The sequence below is a fragment of the Aphis gossypii genome, chromosome 1 (assembly GCF_020184175.1).
Source record: "Aphis gossypii isolate Hap1 chromosome 1, ASM2018417v2, whole genome shotgun sequence".
Taxonomy (NCBI): Eukaryota; Metazoa; Arthropoda; class Insecta; order Hemiptera; family Aphididae; genus Aphis; species Aphis gossypii.
This window is the reverse complement of record NC_065530.1, coordinates 57594618-57617218: the sequence shown is the minus strand read 5'-3', so window position 1 is coordinate 57617218 and position 22601 is coordinate 57594618. Positions and strand designations below refer to the sequence as shown.

At 23.5% G+C, this 22601-nt stretch overlaps 1 protein-coding gene across 4 annotated transcripts in view; it reads right to left on the bottom strand.

The window, feature by feature from the left end:
* The window catches only part of LOC114119591 (cationic amino acid transporter 3), a 137354-nt gene that overhangs the window by 49623 nt on the left and 65130 nt on the right, over nt 1–22601 (bottom strand). For all 4 annotated transcript variants that reach the window (XM_050197942.1, XM_050197943.1, XM_027981187.2 and 1 more), the window contains one exon: nt 4513–4696. In XM_050197942.1, the coding sequence (XP_050053899.1) occupies nt 4513–4659 (147 nt within the window). In that variant the 5' untranslated portion in view covers nt 4660–4696. The remainder of the gene's footprint in view (nt 1–4512; nt 4697–22601) is intronic.

Here is a 22601-nt window from a genome sequence, read left to right as displayed (position 1 = left end):
TGATAATATCTATTATTGTATACGAAAAACGATTTTGAACGGAGATTATTTGTCAACATAGGATATATTTATCATTAGTGGTAAAAAAGGTGGGTTATGTTTTAATGACCTGAACGCCCCAAAATTAAATCATGTACAAGAAAATCCAATTTAAACAACTTGTATATTATGTTTCAATTTTCTACAACTAGTAATTTTTAACTATAACAAAAACCTAAAACTATTTGATAGTAAATCATTATTTTACGTGTACATTTTTGGTTTCGTAAAAATCTAAACTTAAGATAATTTTTATAATTGGCTAATACTCAACTTTTTTATAATTATTGTATGCCAAACTTATGGAAAAACTTGTATTACATTTGCAATTTATTTTTATCGAAATTTCAAAAAAAAAAAACTTGAAAAAATCGAAAATTTTAATTGTCCATAAATAGCTCAAAAAAGTCAGAATATTTTGAAAATTTAACCGTCTAGACCCTAATATTAAAATATGATGAAAATTTCAAAAATGTATACTGATTTGTTTTTGTGTTACAACAACATAAAAATTCGATTTAGTCGAAAACTGGTTTTGCGTAAAAATTCTCGTTTTTCCGTCACTTTTTTGTTTTTTTTCCCTCGATTTTCTTGAAAACTGCTTTAAACATCTTACTTTTTACCTGTATAATGCACCAAGGATATTACATTTTACACTAGAAACCACCCTTAAGTTTTAAATTGAAACATTATTTCGACAAGTTATACTGTACACAATGAAAAATAAAACACGCATCATTGTAAAATCAATACATTATCATCACTCCGTTCAGAATCTAAAATTATATAATATTTTTTTTTATCAACAGAGTTACCAAACTTTATTAATGGTTATTATTTAACGTCGTGTGATGTAGCCAAAACAATTTAGTGGTTCAATGATTTCATAAACGAAACAGTCATCAGAAAAAAATAAACTTAAAAAAAAACAACTACAACCACAGATATATTGCGTTACTATAGTATATATAAATGATACCTGTAGGACGTAGGTTGATTATATCAGACTAGTTCTACTCTTTTTTAATTAAGTTTTACATAATACATAGGTGTTAAAATATTATGTAGATACTCGTAATAATATAATTTACTCCAAGTAAATTAGTTAAATTAGATCAAATTTTGAAAAATAAATGCTATAAGTTAAAACAAAAGATTATAATAAACCGAATTTATAAAGAATAAACATGTAATGATTCGTTAAAATCAATTTTAAATCTAATATCGTAATTTATTAGCACAACGTAAGTATTAGGTACTATATAATTCCATGTTACGGAACAAAGTTAAAATATTGTATGTATCAGTTATCCTCAGAACAAACAGTATTATAATTTATAAATATTATAATATATTATATATTATGTAAAATATTGATATCCAATAAAAACTGTTACCACCTTTAAAAATATTCTACTGTACATTATTTATTTTGTTACGAATTCGTTTATTTGCTATGAGTCTTAAATACACAAAATAGCGGAGGCTTGTCATGTAGGTAAATAATTACCCATAATCTCAAAATGTCACTCAATCACCGAAACAAAACGACAGCGCTACACATAATAATATAACACATGAAAATTTCTTTTTCGTATTAGTTGTTCTCGTGTATTGAATAACAATTTTAATTTAACGAATGGTTTAATATATTTTATGTGGTACCTATAAATCAATAATTGTCCATTTTCGTGAGGAATAAAACATAACAATTAATGAATATAATTATTTTAATTGACTTTAATGGCCGTGAAATATTACGCCGGTGTTTTTTTTTATTCAACTGGTTTGGAGCGAAAACGGACCATATAGACCTAAATATTAACTTAAACGCGTAAGAAATAAAACAAATTTAAATACATGGATGTCGTAGTAAATACGAAAATTCCCGTTAAATATCTAACCATATGTTCCGTGGTTTTCGGGTGGGCAAGCAGACAAGCTAGCACCCTACGGAATTCTAGTCGTCGTCAGGGGGTCGTCGTCAAATACGTGAAAAATATCGTTTCGCCATAGCAAACATTTCAACAGTTGTCACGTTAACCAAAGGTGACGGACGACTATTTGTCACGGTGTGTAACCTCCCGCGTAATTGGGTCGTTGCTCTTCAGTCCAACTTTCATATGGAGTAAATATTATTATATTTTCTCATTTCTTTCGCTTTATTTCTTCGTCTTGTGGTTTTTTTTTTTTTTTAATATTATTTCCATGGACACGATACGACAGGTTTATTACACATGTTTACCAAAAGAGAATTACCCACCTACGTGTACGAACACGCACGCGTATAAAACCGTACTTTAGTGCAGGTATATAGTGTTGTTATAACCATGCAATGTTATAATAATATCTTGGCTGCAATATATGTTAATGTTTTCGCTCTACGATTCTCCCTTTCAGCAAACTGGCCTTCTCGCCTTCACTACCGCCACCGTCATCCCCACCACAACTATCACCTACCACCCGTTCACGAGTGTACGCGTACCCTACTCGTGAGGTTGGTGCCTAATCAATATTTTACCATGTGCGTAGGTAACCGGCACATACGATCACCTGGAACACATAATATGTATATATCAAGAGCACCGGACTCTATATATCGTTGCTACCTCATCACTTCATCCCTTTGTGTCAGTCGCGAGCGGACTATAAATAAATGCGCATAAAGAGGCCAGTAAATTAGATAGAAAGATACGGACAACAAAAGCGACAGAGAACCACTCAAGCGTTTAACTATATCCCTATCCTCAAATCGTTGCGTGCATCTCTTAAGCGATCTCAAAACGTATAGGCGTATTATATTGCATGTGTTCGCCCAAGTTATCTTCAAAGAAGATTTGACATGTGTTCCTGACGTTAAATCATAGTGTTTAATATTATACTCTAATAACTCGCTAAAAATTGTTTTCGTTTTGAATGTTAAAAAATTTATATTAGGTATTTACATTCTTCTAAACCAAAACGGTGAAGGAGGTCAATTGTTAAAAAGTACACTGGAGCGTGATGGCAAAAACTAAAGTGATATGATGTTTATAATCTATGTTTATGTCGTTTGTATAACTGTTTAGATCGATTCAAAATTGGACACCATATCATATGATATTTGATACATTAATTATTAATATTCTTCGGAAAATTATCATACTTACCGAAACCGTATAATAAAATAGTAAAATTAATAGTGAACACTGCTTTTATCATAATACAATATTAGCACCTTATCTAATTTCATTTCAGATGTTATTAGTTTTAATCTTTTAAAACTCTCATATTTCGAAAGATTATTTGATTTACCTTCAATTTTCTACTTATAATGTATCTCATGTTGTTTAATTGAAAATTATTTTTTAGTAATAAACTATTCTAAACTAAAGTTTTTTTTATAAAAATGGTATTTGGAATTTTTTTGTTAAATCATAAGTTTGCGATAAATTTCAGTATACATTAAAGTTTTTATATAATTCAACTAATAAATTAAAAACAAACAAAGTTTATCCGTGTATTACAATAAATATCTAAATTGTTATTATAAAACTCGTTTCTTGAAAATAAATGCTCGTGAATTTAAGCCATAGTTATTATTATAACACAAATTGGTTTTATTAGTGATTTTTATATTCTGTACAGTTAGGGATTCCATTACAGACAGATATTTTTTTTGTTATACACTCATGAGTGAGAAATTAAATATTATATTGGCAACTGAATTGTTCGTTTTTATTTTTAACGTTTTTAATGTTTTTTTTTTATTGTTGGTGCATTATTTTTTTAGAATTAAAGCTAAATTTGTAAAAAAGCTATAAATATTTATAAAGCACGAAACCGATGAATTTAACTATAAATAAATTATGAGTTAAATTTACAAAAGTCTCTGATCAAACTAGTCAAATTGATTCAATAATAAACAACTGAAAAGTTTTGAACTAAAAAAATGACGTCAATTAATGTTATTGTACACAATCATGCCATTTTATTTGGAACAGTGTTAAATCTGAAATCAAACCACTCACGAATATAAACTTTTAAACGAACTTTTCAAGTTCCATCCATTGAAAAATATATCAACATCGCTTTCACCTGTCGTCAATAAAAGTAGAACCAATTTCTGTACAATAAAATGACAATAGAAATGAAATTTATTTTTAAAAGTGTCTAAATAATATATATTATACGAGTATACTATGGAAAATATGTATATTAAAGATCTGAGCAGTTGATTAGCTATATAGCGACATTAAATAACTAAATTAAAATAAAATATCATTAATTAAATACTTAAAAGCAATACTTTATACAACGTCTAGAAAATTGACAATATTGATATTCAATAATGAAATAATAAATAAATAAATCGATAGTTATTCATTCAAAATTCATAGTTTTATAATACACCATGCAATGTTGTATATTCCACTTAAATGTTACTATATTATTACATATAATTCATGAAAATAATTTTTAACAAAACCGTACTTTTAATTTCGTTGGATGGTGAGGATCAAATCGTCCTGGAGGGCTTGATTCACCCTGAAGGTCATCTAAGTCTTTTGTTCTGACCATGCGTGTGATCAGAGCTAAGCCATCCCTCCGGAAATCGGTTGACAATTTAGGCACCGACATGATGATTTTCTTATAGTGACTAATTCGTTATCTGAAACTAAAAAAACAAAAATATGTCAAACATAACAGTACTTTTCTTTAACGTATCATTTTTAAATATATTTTAACACAGATGCTACATTTATTTGCATGAATTAGATTACAGAATTTAGAATAACACGAAAACAAATATTGAAATTATTTCATTTTAAATTTAGTTAACTTTTATCTTTTTTTTTGAAGTATAGTATAAATATTTTTCTTTAAATCCTTTGCAATACAAATACAAAATACGAGGATGAAACAGTGAAACAGTGTGTAAATATTTCTTTTCATTTCAGTTAAGTTTTCACAGAATAAAGGTGTTAACTTTTAATCTTTAAGTTGACTTGTTAAACTAATATCTAAAACAAATAATATATCTGTTTACAATTGATATAGTTATTGAGTTAAATTATTTCAGCTTTAAATAGATACATCTAAAATTGAATATAAATATTAAAATAACATAAATATTAAAAAAATATAAGTTATGATAAATTATTTTAACAAAAACCACTATCAATCGATTCTTAAATCAAAAAATGGCTAAGAGCATTATTTAATTTATTCTCTTAATATTTAAAAATGATTTATGATTATATATTTTTTGTCACATTACAATTACCTGCCCAAAGTAACGCCAGTTTAGCCATTACTTATAAATATCAAGATTAAGCTATATTATTTCATAGTTGTTTAATTTAGTTTGTCAATTTTTATTCCATAATACCCTACAAAAGCGTTGGTTTAAATTAATTTTATCAACAATATGAATAATTTATTATAATTTTAAAAACTCTTCCTTCATAATTAATATAGAAATCTAAAATTAAGGTTACTGAATTTTGTATCATTGATGAGATTTTTTTTTAAATCGTAATAAATTGCACAACAACAAAAATAAATTTAGCTTATTTATGTATGTTCTTTTAACCAATCAATCATGAATTATTTCTTTTTTTTTGACAATCTATTGACTATATATTTCATTAGGTAAGCAAATAAAGAAGGTTAAATTCCATTAGTCTTTTCTAGATCATCACCTTTACTTATACAGCCATACCTGACTTTCTATTTAACACGGATTATACTATTTATCATACTATTGGACTAAAATTTTGTTTTCATTACGATTGCTAAATGATAAATTAGAAGAAAACATTAGCTTGTTTAACAATCTTGTCCTTTACTCTCATAATGAAAATATAATAGAACAGCAGTTAGCAGATAAACAATAATCTACGATGAAAATTCACCTGATTTAATTACGAAGATACATTTACACAAATATTTACATTTTTATTCAACCTGTACAAGTATAACGTAGATGAGGATTTAAAACGGTTAAAATTAAAGAAACATAAATGCTAATTCTCATTCATAAATGTGAGGGTTGAAATAACAACAAAAAATATTATATTTCCAAATGTATTCATAATATAAACATGTCTTGCTTATTCTGACGTCACGCCGTTCATTGATCCGACTCCGTAGACAGGGTGCGACGTAAATAAACATGAAAAAAAAAACAACGACCGTATTACCTCAACCCACCAATATTCATTATTAAACACCGTAGAGCGATTATGAAAATAATTTGAATTCTAAAGTACTTAGAATTTAAAATCACATTATATGTTCATGCGTTTTACAGCGAAAACTAAAAAAAACCGAAAAGTTATTATATTTCTTTGTGAAAATGTCTATTATATACTATTTAAAGCTTTTTATTTGGACAAACTGTTCAATTAAAAACCGGATAATAATAAATAATTAGTATTATTTTATTGTATTGGAATGTACATCAATACTGATTAAGGTTAAAATGTTATACTGTATAACAGTAAGTAGATACTATATTACCTTGTTCGAATTATTAATTATAAAACTGTAACTTTTTGCAAATATTATAGAACCAAAAAAATATTCAAATACATAAGTAATTACTAATTAGTATAAATTTTAAAACTGAATGATAGATTTAATTAAAATTAATTTCTCATGTTATTTATTTGTTTAAGTTATTTTTTTAAATTTCTACATAATTAATTGTATTTATATTGTATGAAAAACAATAATAGTTTGACGTAATAAAAATACCATATAAATAACATTTTACTTATACTAATAACGATTGTTTGTATTTATTAATAACTATGCAATCATATTGTAGTATACTTAGTAATGATAATTCTTCTCAAATATTTATACTAAATCAGAATTTGTTTCATAAATCAAAAAGGAAAAGAAATAACCACTAAAAAACTTTAAAATTACTTTTTTTATTACACTTATCTCTATTACTCATTTTCAAAAAGCTGAGTCATTTTCTTTTGTTGTTAATTCATACCATTTATTCTAAACTTAAATGGTGGCGTTTGTGTTTTATTCATGAATATTGTATATAGAAACAAAGAGAGTAATTTGTTGCCTAATCATTAATATTGAACTGAAATCTATACTAAGACAAATCTGTACATATATTTTGCTTATATTTTTTTTTAGAATTATATAAAGTTTTGTTTATGAATAGAATTCGTGAGATTTATTTTATTTTAAAGTATGTATTTTAATTAAATAACATTTGATTGTTTAGTTTGAGTACGATATATATCAACTTGTATATAATTTTACTGTTTAATTTAGAACGTGTACCTAATGTCACTATATAATTGTATATTAATAAAAACCACAAATACTTAAAATGTAAGAATTTCATTCACAAAAATAGCGTTTGTTTATAAATTTATAAGCGTACTGTGTAGTTGCAAATAAATTGCATAAGTAAATTATGCAATTGTATAAGATAGGGTAAAATATAGTTGTATTATATATGACATTATTAATAATAAAGAAATATTATGGTTCACATTCCATTGTAGGCATTATTTTGTTTAAAATAACGCACAGGTTTAGTATAATTTTAAAGTATGTATCTTAAATTGCTTTTGTATTATTGTAAATATAATTAAATTATAATAATAATTATAATCATTATCTTTCCACAATTTACTCGAATTCTCTTTTAAAGAAACAAAATGACAAAACATAATTTTATTTTATTTTTATACATACAAATTATTAATTACAAGTTTACTATTCATGTAATCCATGAGTGATTGATAGTCTTTGTCAAAAGCCTGATATAGTATAAAAAGTTATTTTTATTATATTTTATCTTACGGTAAAAATAAATTTAAAAGTTAATTTAATTTTTGAGAAGTATGTTACATACTACCAAGATGTGTGCACTGCAGTCTACGACATGAACATAGATAGTTTTGGCGAAAACAGAAAGTAGTTAAACTAAAACTTAGTTGCAAAAACTAGTTGTTTGTCGGAACAGTTAAAGTAAAAATCAAAAAAGTTTTATCTCTTGAAATATGCATACAAATATATTGTATATTCAGATAGTAAAATATACATAAAATTACTGTTACAGATTTTCATAAGATGATACATTCAATAATAGTTTAGTTCTATTGCATGTCAATACTAGGTAAGATTTGGCTTAATAATATAAAATAAATCATTAAATAGAAGTATCATTCTTGTAAAAATTAAAATATGAATAGCACTTAACACATGCTGTGTTTATAAAAAAAATAAACGCTAGAATTTAGAAAGAAAATACATTTATACATTTAAATAACCTTAAAATTGTTTTACAAAATAGTAATTTATACATAAAAAATTAAATATTATTTTTACTTAGAGAAGTCATATTTTCAGTTCTAATATTTGATTTATAATTTGTTACATGTTTTGTATTGAATGACAAATAGGTACTATTCAAGAAATCTGAAAATCAAACATAAGTGAAGTTAGTACCTACAATATTAAATTTACAGTCAAAAATTTTTTTTCAAAATATTAAATAGAAGGAATGACCTGAAAAAAAGTATTCAATTTTCACATTGAATAAAATATTCAAAGATTGATAACTATATAATATGGATATTATCAAGCCTAGGCATAAACGAGTTAAAAAGTTTAATTTAAGTTAAAAGTTAAGTTAATTTTAACTTTTTAACTTAACTTTTTTGAATTTAATTTTTATTAACTTAATTTTTAACTTAATTGATGTTTATTGATATTAAATTAATAAAAAACGAGTTATTTTTAATAAAATCTAAGTTACGTTATTTTATAAATAAACCTAACCTAACGCTAACATATAAAAAAATATATGTATAAACTTTTAACTTAACTGAGTTAACCAAAAATTGTATTAACTTTTATCTTTTAACTTTTTCTCATTGATGCATATTAACTTAACTAAGTTAAAAAAAAATATTAACTTGCCCAGCCTTGGATATTATTATACCAACAAAGGATTCTATCTATCATAATATAATTGAACATTTTCATAATTTGTGTAAGCTGCTAATGTTAATTTTTTCGAGATAAAAAAAAATTATTTTACTATAATATGTTTCTAATTTTCAATAAATATAAACGTGTTGTTTGAAACTTTTAAAGTACTTTTAGTGTTTTATAACTAAAAATTGTTTTTAGAAACTAGAAGTTAAAGTAGCATCTATCCTATTGAACATCACTCTTAGAATCTATTTTAAAGTGCTATACTTAAACATAAATTATATTAAGCTATATGAAATGTATACAATTATTGTTTTGTGAGATAATGAATTATAATAAATATAATATGTATATGAATAGTAAATTATCTTTGATATTTTATCAAAAACAAATAATTTTTATGTTTAAAAAATATTCAGATTTATAATAAGATTTTAAATCAAATCTATGTTATAAGATGTAAAGTGTATTTGCTTGAACTTAAAAAATATAGAATAACACAGAGCATTCCATGATTTGTACATCAATGTTATATCTCAACTAGAACCCTTTTAACTCATAAACCTAAGCATGGTTGGTTAAATAAGATCACTCAATGGATATACGTATAAGTGGCTTTCAGTGTGTTTCTGGCACTTAAGATAAAAAGTAACATTTGTCTATTAATTTTATTTATTCAATAAAATGTAACGTAAAATACTGGAATACACTTATTTATAAGTTTTTTTGTTTTTGAATTTCATATTATAATACATTAACAGTCCAAGATTCAACAACAAAAAAATTTAATTTTACTATAGTTGTATTAAAAACTTACTAAATAAAATAACAAATGTCATATATTATGATATATAATAAAGATAGGTATTTAATTTTTTTGCTGCACTTTAATAGTATAATATATAGTATAATATTTTATAATAAACTACATACATGTATACAGGCACGTACCGATTAAAAGAAAACAGTTATATGTAGTAATAATGTTATAATACCTATAGTTATATTATCGTTTAAAAACTTAAGTCGTTACATTTGTATATTATAAGCAGCAAGAAACACTTAAGCATAATTATTATTATTTAGCAGTAGTCTCAATTCAATGAACAAATAGGAGACCTATAGTGGTTCTTTATTAACAAGTAGTCTTGATATGTAGGTACTGGGGGAATGGATGTTAGGCAATTGTAGTAAACCTTTTTTATATAAGCATTATATATACAGTGTGTCCCCTTTTATGTGTACCACTTAATATCTCAGCTCAATGGCCTTAGATTAAAAAACAGTTTTCTGTGATAGATAGTTGGAACTGAAGTGCACATTTTGGGAAAATTTAAAATTTTTAACTCCTTTAATGCTCGCATGCGTAATTCAAATTAAATTTTTTTGCATAGCAACCCTTATTTTTGACACCAGATATGGGTAGATTATTTTTTTCTAAGACATTTTTATCCATTGACCATAGTCCTAACCTTAAAATTGACTTAGTTACAGGCCAACAGATTTTTAAAAATTAAAATAATTCAATTTTTTTTAAAAAACATGATACACTTGTATTGAGTGGATTTTTTTCATGAATAGGTACACATAAAAATATACGAATTATCCATACATACATAATAATGAAACAAAAAGTAAATTACTTTGTATTATCTAATTTTTAAATTTTATTTCAGTGAATTTGTTTATCTAATAACATTTTCAAAATATATCCTCTGTTATTTTCTAAACATTTTTCCAGTCGTCGAGTACCATATTTTTTGAAGAAAAAACATGTTTATCTGTTGTCCTGTAACTTGATCAATTTTAGGTTTTGGACTATATTCAATGGATCAAAATGTCTTAAAAAAAAATTATCAACCCATCTCTGGTGTCAAAAATAAGGATTGCTATTCAAAAAAAATTAATATGACTTGCGCATGCGCGAATCAAAAGAGTTAAAAATTTGAAATTTACACAAAATGTGCACTTCGGTACCAACTATCTATCACAGTAAACTATTTTTCAATTTAAGGCTATCGAGCTGAGATATTAAGTGGTATATATAAAACAAGACACACTGTATTTACATATAAATATATATACACAAATTAATATTAGTTTTTATTTAAGTCAAGTAGAGATGTGAATTTATAAAATTCTAAAATAAACCCATAAAATATCATTTACAACAACATTTTAATTTTCACATCACCAAAATCAATACCACAATGCTATATGTTGTTGAATAAAATATGTGCTTATAAGATCTTAAGAATAACATTGCAAAAGTTTACATTATCATAAATAAATGTATTTAACAGTTTGGAAATATTTTGTAGGACTAATGTAATTTACAATTGCGTAAGCTTTCGAAGATATTTTATAAAATTACTGAATTTTATCTTTACGTTTTCCTATTATTCGTTCAGTTCATTAAATCCAAGTTTGCTAAGTTTAACTACATTAAATAATAAGCGCAAAATACTCTTAAATAATTATATAACTATATAATATACTACCAAGAATGTCATACATCACGATTGTTCTGCAAAGCGTTCAATTTACAAATAAAAATGTTTTATTCGAACTTAAAAACGTGTTTAATGCATATTGAAAAATTCTATTAATAGTTTTAAACATTTTGATAATCAGTAATGATAGTAAAAAAATTATAAATTATACTCATCTGACGAAAAAAACAAAACATAATATTATAGGAATAATAATAATAATCATTGAACAAACCAATGATTTATATTTACTACTTAGTTCAGAATCTAAATGATGTATTTAATAATAATATTAATAATAATTACTTTGTAATATATTATCTTAATATAATATTCACATTTTAGTTTATAAAATAAATGTTAATTCAAAATTTTAAAAAATATAAAATAAAATATTATTAAGCAGTTAAAAAATTTAGGGAATTGGATCAACTTTGGTATGTAGAATAGAAAATGTCCCTCATCAATGAGTAGATCATAATAATGTATATAATATTACAATTTAATTCAATTCATTGTATACGAGAAACTACGAATATACTAAGCAGATATTATGTATCAGTCATATCTAGAGTTTGAATACATATGTATTAAAACAACCAAAATATGTAAATGTATATGTAATAAAAAATCACTTTATATATGATGAAATAATTAAAATATGGAAGATTATAAAAATTTACGAAAAAACATTAGGTACTAAAAAAAAGTATAGATTGCTTTATAGATGACAAAAAAATGAAAATAAAAAAATTAAGACAGTTGAAATATCTGTAATACAGCTGGTGTGACTGAAGGAACGGTCAACTTCAACTGATGTATTTGGTACAAATTTAATTTTTGAAATATCCGAAGCAGTGAGTTTAGTCTTTAATAATATCTTATTTCTTCTACAATGAACAACTCTAATTAATTAAATGGAATTAAACCAAGATTTTTATTTTATATACTGTATTTGTCTTAACAGTCCTATGCTTTCTACTGCTTGAGTTCTTTAGTTCTAAATTTTAAATTTAAGTCATTTTACGTGTTTCTAGTGGCTTTATGTATCCTATAAAAATCCTAAATTGACAGATATATAAATTAAATTATTTTTTATATCATCTTTCGGAATAGTTTAATCGTTTTTTGAACAAAAACTAATGAAGTAGGATCAAACGATACGACTTCTTTTATTTAATTAAAATTATCGCAAGAGCAGGTATTGGACTGTATTAAACCATGTCTCTCATCTTTTAACAAATTATTGATTAGGTTTAAAATTATACAGTTGACAAAATATGCTATGCATAAAATTGTGTCAATATGTAAGAGAAATATAATTAGGGAGAAATATTTAAAATTATATTTTTATGACAATATATAAAGTATATAAAGTATAGCTCATTTAATTACAAATCATTTGAAATGAATTTATTTCTTGTCTAAATTAAATTATCTAGCCACAGTAAAAATATGTATTTACATATAAATACGAGTCCTATTTATAACAATGTATGTATGGATTTTACAAAGATGTGCTTTATTTAATTGTTTATTGTTTATCATTACCTTTTTCGGTAGTAAAAATATTTATAGTTTCTACTTGAATCTATTTCATGAAAAGAAAATGAAACTTGGTGCTTTATGAGCTAAAAGTAAAAATTTCTCAGTAACAAAATAAATTGTTTATTATATTGTAATCATATATTTAATAAGCAATTGACATATTCTATTTTTTTTTTTTTTTTTTTAATTTAATTATCGATAAAAAAATTGTTATTTCTTCGCTCCCAAAGCTTAAAACATTTTATATAATATAAGGTTCCTCGTAAGTATTTCATACTGAAACCAAATAATTTAAAAATTATAAATTAAACACAACTATTTGTATACAATAATATTAAAATTTTAAATTTAACGGAATTAGATATTTAATAGAGAATAACAGTTGCAATTATTTTGTTGCTTATAAAAATAAATTGTATACTTTTGATATCTTTTCAGTTTTTGTTTTTCAATAAAATCATTTTGTTATTATTTGAGGATTTTGACCCAGAAACAAAAATTTCATTAACAAGTTAGATTCTACATATTTTAAAAATGATATCATGTTTAGATAATTTAAGAAAATTATGTTTAATAATAAATTTAATAAATATCAAGTTTAATCTCATTCATAACTCAATACAGTAAGAAAAAAAACCTATTTTATCGAAAATCGGTAAATATTCTCATTTTCCGCAATGTTTGGTTAGTTAAAGTCTAGAAAATGTTTCCCCTATCAAAAAAAAAAATAAATAAATAAATAAAAAAAAACTTTGTAAACCCAATACATTCTTGCTTTAATAAAAATCTAAATAAACAAACAGAATACACAATCAACAAAAGAAATATAATTTTAAAAATAAAACTTATAAACTCGTTTCTAGTGTAAAAAAATATTGTAAAATTAAAAGAACTCGCAATATTTTTGGATTAATATGTTAATATACTTCTTGGAATTTTATTAAAAAATAATATATGCAAATGCTAGTTTGAATATGTTTTCTTGACTAATGATCATCCAAAGAAAATATTTGACGTGAAACAATTTTTTAATAATGGTTTTAATTGTGTTATAGTGAAAGCTTTCATTATAAAATATTACCAAACAAAAAGGCCATTGGTTTTATTTTAAAGTTGTTTTCATGACAATAGTATCCTTACTAGTCGTGAACTTATTTCCAAGTCTAGAGCATTCCATTACTGTATGTGAACATTTTACACAATAAGTAATTATAATAATATTATTGTTTATTTTAATGATTATTGCAGTTTCAAGTACCGCTTAATATATGTTTTTTAGAAATAATTCTTAAATTAAATGAGCATAAAATAAAATTAATATAAGAATCATATTATTTACTTTTTAAGAATACAATATTATTTATACACAATATTGAGGTTTTATCTAATTAACAAAAATATATTACACATAAGGGTTTTTAACAATAAGTGTTTTAAAAATTAAAAACTAAAAATAGAACATTATTCACAGAAATATTGGTATTTGCATCTAAAAAAATACTTTATAATGTATTCCAAAGTTTTCGAGAAAGTCTGTTTGAACGAAAATATGAGGCAAGCATTACAAACATTTAACAGCCAGAAACTGAGAAAATACATCCCCGAGAATTTAAAAAATATATTTATATAATATCATTATAAAACAATAGATGACGCAAACATAATAATATTATATGGATGATAAAAAATAGGTAAGCATGATGGTTTTCATAGAAATATTTCAAACCATATTACGTTTTATTATTTACACATAAAATATTATAAAAATGACTACATCAATTTTATTCATCATTATGGGTACCCATTAAGAGGGACAAAAAAGACACTTCCCCTTCTCTGGAAAAATAATATTAATTTATAATTAAATAAATATTACAATGGTGTTATAATCTATAATGACTTAGAAATCATAAAACGAAGAAATTTGAGTTCTTATTTACCGATACCCAATAATATACATGATTATACTCTATTTTCTATTTTTTTTATAATTGGTTATAATATACCAATGCAAACAATAATTATATAAATAATAGCATTTATTTTATATTTGTATGTTGAAATAACATTACCCATTTGCACCTTTGTAGTTTATTTAGTTTAAACTTTGAGATTTTTTTTATTTTGTCCCCTTAAAATGTTACGTATGGGCGCCCATATTTATCATGCGTTAAAATTATACTTTCATAATATTATATAGTATGATATAAAACAATATCTAACTTAAACTAATATCATATATTATAAATACGTATTATATGTACTTCCTAATATTTTTTATATACATTTTGCTATTATCTAATCATAAGCGTGAACACGTGGTGTATGAGGATTATGTGTATGCATATCCTGTAAGTTGAGTACAGACAATTTTTTGCCATAAGTCTCAAATTAACACTTTTTATAAAAATAATAAATATTTTAGTGCGATAAATATTTATATCTTTATTGTATGCGTTAAAAATTATAAGATTATATTAATATTTTCAAAAAACATATTTTATCTATTTCAACATAATAATAAATCCAAATACCTATGTTCTAGTAATTAAATAAGCGGTTATAAAATACTATTAATCATAAATATTATTTAGACAATAATATGAGCACATTTTTTTCTTTAGAGGGGGGAAGGGCATTTTATAATGTATATTCTGCAATGACCAAAGTCTGCACATACCATACCTAATAAATTGTACATTTCAGATTATTTTTTAAACTGTGTCCTTGTTTATAATATATTAATTATAATTTTAAGTCCATACCTTTATTATTATTGAGTTGTAATAATAAACGCAATTTGCTTAAAATTGAAAAAAAGCAATAACTTGACATCGTCTTTTATTATTTTATAAAGCAATTGTATGTTTCTGTATTTAATTTTATTTACACTTCAAATTATCTAACAATGTTTATAAGTATATTACTTAATTTTATGGTTATTTTTTTATTTAAAAACGCGTGTGGGTGTACGGCATACTTAAAACGCCTTCTCCGAAACATCCCACTTCTTATAAGTTTCTAGCTTAAGTTAAACTTCAGGAATAGATAGGTACTTATTTAATGGAAAGAATTTAAATTGTTTGGTAAAATATTATTTTATTCTAAACATTTCAACTATGTGCGATCAACTCGGTAAAATATTTAAGTAGCATTCCATACTAGAATGCTATGTCATATTCTTACTCCTGTTATCGTTTTAGCGTATTATAAAATGTTGTATAGCTTTCCAATCTTTATTTCTCTTTTTATTTAAAGCATAATTATTGCAATCACTTCATTTTGTTATCTAAAAACATTGATGATCTGAATATTGCGACAATATATCACTTACTTAAATATTAAAATTAAAAATAAATATATTTATCATAGGTTAAACGAATCTGGTACACAATTAACAAAAAATATTCTATATTTTATAATTATGTCAATATTTACTTACACAGGTTAAATTTAAAAATTTTAAAAATATACTTTACTTAAATCTCCGAAAATTGTAAGCTTTTAATATTATTAGAATGTGTATTTATTTAGTTGTTTTTCTAATACATTAGTTTTAAATGTTTCAATGAAATTTTTCAAAAAGATTTGTAACTAATAAAATAATAATTTAATTTACTAAACGATAATGGTACAAATTATTTTTATTTTTAATTTTGTTACTTACTATTTATTGAGTTCAATATAAACCAGCTGCGTCTCGTAAGTATTAATCAAAAGTCCAAACCTATTATTTGTTTATGGAACGAGAATATTCGGGGACGACTTCCTGTTGCGTGCGAAAAGCATTGTGTTGTTTTCCCCCTTAATCCTCTTCAGGAAATTAACTTGACCATGGAGAGGGGTTTTAGGTCAAAAGTATGATGAATTTTTTATAACGAAAAAGAACATTCCCTAGGTTACAATATCCTGCGGGGTGAGCAATTATATGTATACATAATTAGTTGATGTTTAATTGCGTGGGATTATAGTGTATAAATTATAAAAAAACTATGGTTATAATTCACGGGTACTACGGTTTCCTTTGCGAAACTTAATATTTTTGAAAAGTATTCTCAAAATACATGTGCATTATGTATGTCATATACATACGTATATGTTCATTATTAATAATATAAACAGAAGACAATTTATAATATTATTACTAAAAGATAATAATGCGTAGAACATAACAATTTCCACGTGCTAAGAAACAAACGTGCACTTCATAATTCACAAACAAAAAAATCAATAATATTTTTAATAAGTGCATTTTCCTATAAACTCAACATTTTTTAGAATATACAGTTTTAAAATTATTCGTTTAAAAAAAATGTTGGTTTATCCTTACAACATTGTTGTTTCTGAGCCTCTGTAATCATTCTGGGGGTTAAAATACATATAAAAAGCTTACAAGGACTTTATTTTGGGTTAGAAGGAAATGGAACAAAAAAACATCAGTTAGGTTTCCGGTTAAAAAGTATTTTTTCCCTTTTTTACCAAACCTCAAGGCTTTTGGTCTAACCTTTATATTTTCAGAATTCAAAAGGTTCGTTAAATTCTTCTATGGACGGACCCAAGATTGATAGTAATAAATCACGGGTTCTCGACGGTGTGATAAAAAAAAAAGTATATAATATTATGCGTTTATCTACGTACATATAAAATTACATTTTGAGCTTTTTCATTTACAAATATATAAAAGTAGTTTAGTATTCTATGAAAAGGAACCAAATATAATCATATTAATATTATATAAAATAGTTTGGTTACACCTAATTAAAACTTACTTATTAATCCAATAATCAAATCAATAATAAATAACTATTTAAAATACAAAACTAATGTATTATTAACTTGTTAGTTGTTACTTATACATAATTCTACACTATTATTAATACACCTATAATCTTAAACAAAACTTATTTAGAATTATAATTTGTTTTTAGCTTACATTTAAGATAAGTAATAACTAATGTACTTAAAAATTTAAATTGTAAATTATATAAATAACTCGTGAATAAATATTATACGATTTTTAGTAAAAGATATAAGAAAGTAGGTATTATTTATTTTCAATCAAAATATAAAAGAAATATGAAATATAAGTTGGATTTTTGTAGAATAAGTTATGCTTATGGATATACCTAAACTGTAAACATAAATAAAATAAAAATAATCATATCCAACTTAATGAATGTTTACAGAAAAAATATCCAAAAAATTATGAATTGTTTGCATTTCTCGAATACATAAATGTTTATATAGCATGCACCACGATATCACTTAACAGAGTTTTACAATATGTTTGAAATTGTATCAGTAATGTTTAAGTTATTCTTTGTTTGTTTTTCTTAAGAACACAATAGAAGACCTGATATATAAGTCATATATTTTTTGGCTAAATTGAACGTATTATTTTTCCCTTTAGATGGAAAGAAAATCATTAGTTACCGCTTGTAGCAGAAATTCAATGGACATCGTCAGCAGACATAAACAATACTGTAATGTATATTGTACATTTTTTATACTATTAAAAAAAAAAATGTGGACAATATTCAGCATTTTAAAATGGATTAATAAGTATATAAATATATATACATTGTACAATATAGAAAAATATACATAACATAACAAAATGTGTAATTAAATAAGTTAAATTAATTATTATATATTACAATAATCGTATTCGACATTATAATGTTGTATAAATTAATAAATATATAAACGAATTGCAATAATTTAACTTAGAAAATACATAAATATTTAATATGGAGTAAATATACCTAACACAAAAATATTAATTCCTGTAATTATATTATACGTATCTATATACCTAATAGACCTATATTTGCAAATACTATTATAATAACTGTACTTTTGTAATTCTCAACGATCAATACAATATATTATATTTATTAAAATAATTAAAATGTATTATTAAATTTATTGATTAAACGGGAGTAATGGATTGAAGTAGAATGTGGAATAATATTCAATAATAAGTATATTATTCGTTAAAAAAGAAATCACCCACACAACAAATTAAATGGCATTGCAACAATGAAAATAATATGTTTAGGTTTTTGTAATGTTAGTTAGGAAAAATGTGTGGTTAAAAAAGTTTGATTTATCTTTGAATTGTATATTAAGTATATTACTATAACCTACTATATTATATATATATATATATTATATTATATACTTGGTTCATTTTTAGTTCTATATAGCGTGTCATATGTGATTATTTTTAAAATTTAGTGTTTCAAATATTACAGTACATTGTTTTTTAATAAGAATATTAGATTTAGAAACCTTGACGATGAAAAAATTAAATAGTAAATCATACGAGAATAAATAATTACATGGAATAATGAATACATGTGTAACCACTACACAAGTTTAAACAACAAAAAAATAATATTAATTATTCAACACTGCTTAAATTATACATAACATATTTAACTAATTAATAAAATACTACGTATTTAACCCTAAAACGTACAACTAAATGGTATAATATAATATGCATAATAAATGGTTCAAATTCCCAAAAAATTGAAACACTGACATTAAAGTTTAGGATTACAACTTGAAAAGTCGTTTTTCCATCCATGCAGTTTTATCAAAGAAAAAAAAGTAAATACTTACATATCTATATATATATTATGTAACGTAATTGTATTAAAACAATAGTGAGTTTTATACAGGCAAAACATCATAAAGCCTAGGGTTTTCGTTGACATTTATAAAATCAACAAAAGTATAAAATGATTCGACTTTCATAAGTTTATAAGTTTGATGAGACCATAAGAAGTTTGGTGTTTAAAACTAATGACGTCAATGGTAAAAGTCGCTCAATTTCCCTTCGAACCCAACCCAACCAATATAAATGACACGATCGTAGGCACCAGTGCTACTAAAAGCAGCCATTAATTTAAACCTGTCTGATGTAAAAATATGTTTCTCAGAATGAATGCAAAAATAAATGTATGAAAAATAAAAAACGAGTGTTTTGCGTGCCCCGATAATTATTGTGGTAATAAAGGAAATTCATTTTTTTTTTTTTTTTTGGTTACATTTTAACACCCGGCTACTAAAAACACTTACATACCTACCTAAATAGTCTATTAATATATTTTTTCCCTTATATTTCCAAATAAAATATCAAATTTAGTAACTAATATAAATAAAATAAAATTTCTGATATTCTGTCCTAAATTCTATTTTTTTTAAATAGAAACATTAATTTTTTATAATTTTTTTGTAAAGTACAAATTATATTAATAATTATGTTATACTCCTATATGTAATCATATTACGTATAAATAAAACAGCAAACTCAAACACTTAAATAATATGATCGACAATTAAGTGAACAATAATAAAAATAATAATAATAATACAATAATTAAAAATAAATCACTCCCCACCATAGGTTAGGTTAGGTTAGGTTATATAATTTATCTATCAATTCATAATATTATATTACTTTTTGATTTTCATTATAATACATGAGGTAAGACTGAATAATATAATTTTATAAAAGATGTAATATTCAAAACTCTATAGTCTATATTATCAACCCGTGAACACTTAACATAAATAAATTACGAATAGATAATATTATAAAAATGTTAACTTTGATATTCGTTTAGCATAAATTATACACTGTTTAATATACAGTATAAAAACAATTAAGTTACAAACTATTTTAAAATTAAATATCTTAATTTGTTTAATGGAAAAACTTTTTAGTCTGTTAAATACTTGAACAATGTAATGCCGTTCTTAATTATAGTTTTCAATAAATAATTTGTATTTAATAATTTCTCTTTGTACTTATAAAATGATATAATTTTAAAAATATTGATAACTCGTATATTATGATAAATCCAAAAAAATGTCTATATTTTATCAAATTAAAAAAATTAAAATTTTTAAAATTAATAGATTTTAACAGTGATCGTAAACATTCAAACATTCCTTTTTTAAAATTCTAAAATGACCGTCAGTAGAGTTCAATTAGATATTTATAAAATACTGAGAAAAGTAATAAATTACATTTTTAAAGTATGATCAAAAAAAAATTTTATGACTATTAAAATATCATATGAATATTTTTAAGTATCCATTCTATCAAAAATAGTATATTTTATTGTCTAAATAGACTAATGCTATATCATTAATTAAAATTTAAAAATATATAATATTAAGAATTGATCTCAAATATATACAAAATTACAGATTTTCTTTTTTTATTTTAGCTTATTTTATATATATTATTATTAGTATAAGATAAAATTATAATTATTGCTATGAATTTTGATTAATTTCTCCTGTATCATCAATAAGAGCGGTATTCCTCAATGATGAACAAGACCAAATTTATGTTCCATCATATAAAATATGTCTTACTTTCTTTGCCAAAAAAAATTCTTACTACTTTATTGAAATGTTTCAACAAAATTAAATAATTATTATTTATCATTCAAAAAGTGTTGTCTTATTTATAAATTAAGTAGGTAGATAACATTGTATCTATTATTGAACAAATAATAAATAAATATAAATTGCATTAGGTATTCTAATTTATTTTTATTGGAATACAAATCACATTTACAATGAGAAAAATAAATTTGATACAGTTAAAAACTATTGAAATAGATTGAAATAAAATTATCTTTAAAGTAAATAGTATAATTCACATATTGAACAAAATTCAAAAATGCCTATCAGTTTAATTTAAATATAATGTGATAACACTCATCATAGGCATGATAATAATAGGTATATAAATACATTTTTAAGATTAAAATTTAAAACTAACAAATTCGTTTTTATGCCTTAAGTAATCTCAAGCTCTTTAAATAAATCAATAAATGCTTTATTGATGAAAAAAAAGCAAACATTAGAGTGTTTACAAAAAAGTGTAACATGATTTTAGACAATAACATAAAAACTATATTGACTTAAATCTTTAACGTATCACTTAAGTCTTAATTCAGTACAATAGTGAAACTGAATAAATTTATTAAAAAATAGCAAGATAATCCTTTCAAAAATACCTCAGTTGCAGTGAGATTAGCCAAATATAACAAAGCACTTACCAGTCAAGAAAAGTATAAAAGATAAGTAATTATTATTAAATAGAAACAGTTATGTAACCTTAGAGAGATCCAATGTTCACCTTAATAAATTGTAAATCGAATGAATCTCTAAATACTATTATATACCAATTATCTTCAAGTATTAAACGATTCATTCGACTCAACTTTAAAAACAATGTGATAGTTCTTATAAATTGGATTAAAATTTTAAAAACCATATACGTATTAACAAATGCTTAAATATAACCGCTATAATATTAATAAACTAAATTTAAAGGAAATTAGGTATCAAAAAAAAAAATAAATAAATAAATAAAAATAGAGTTTAACAGATATTTCACTAGGGAACCGTTATATTCGATTAGGTATTTATATAGAATACAATTAGATATTTTGTTTATTTTGTATTATTATTATTAAATAGGTACGCATCAACAGCTAGGTTATTATAGAATTTTCTAAATCTGAGGTA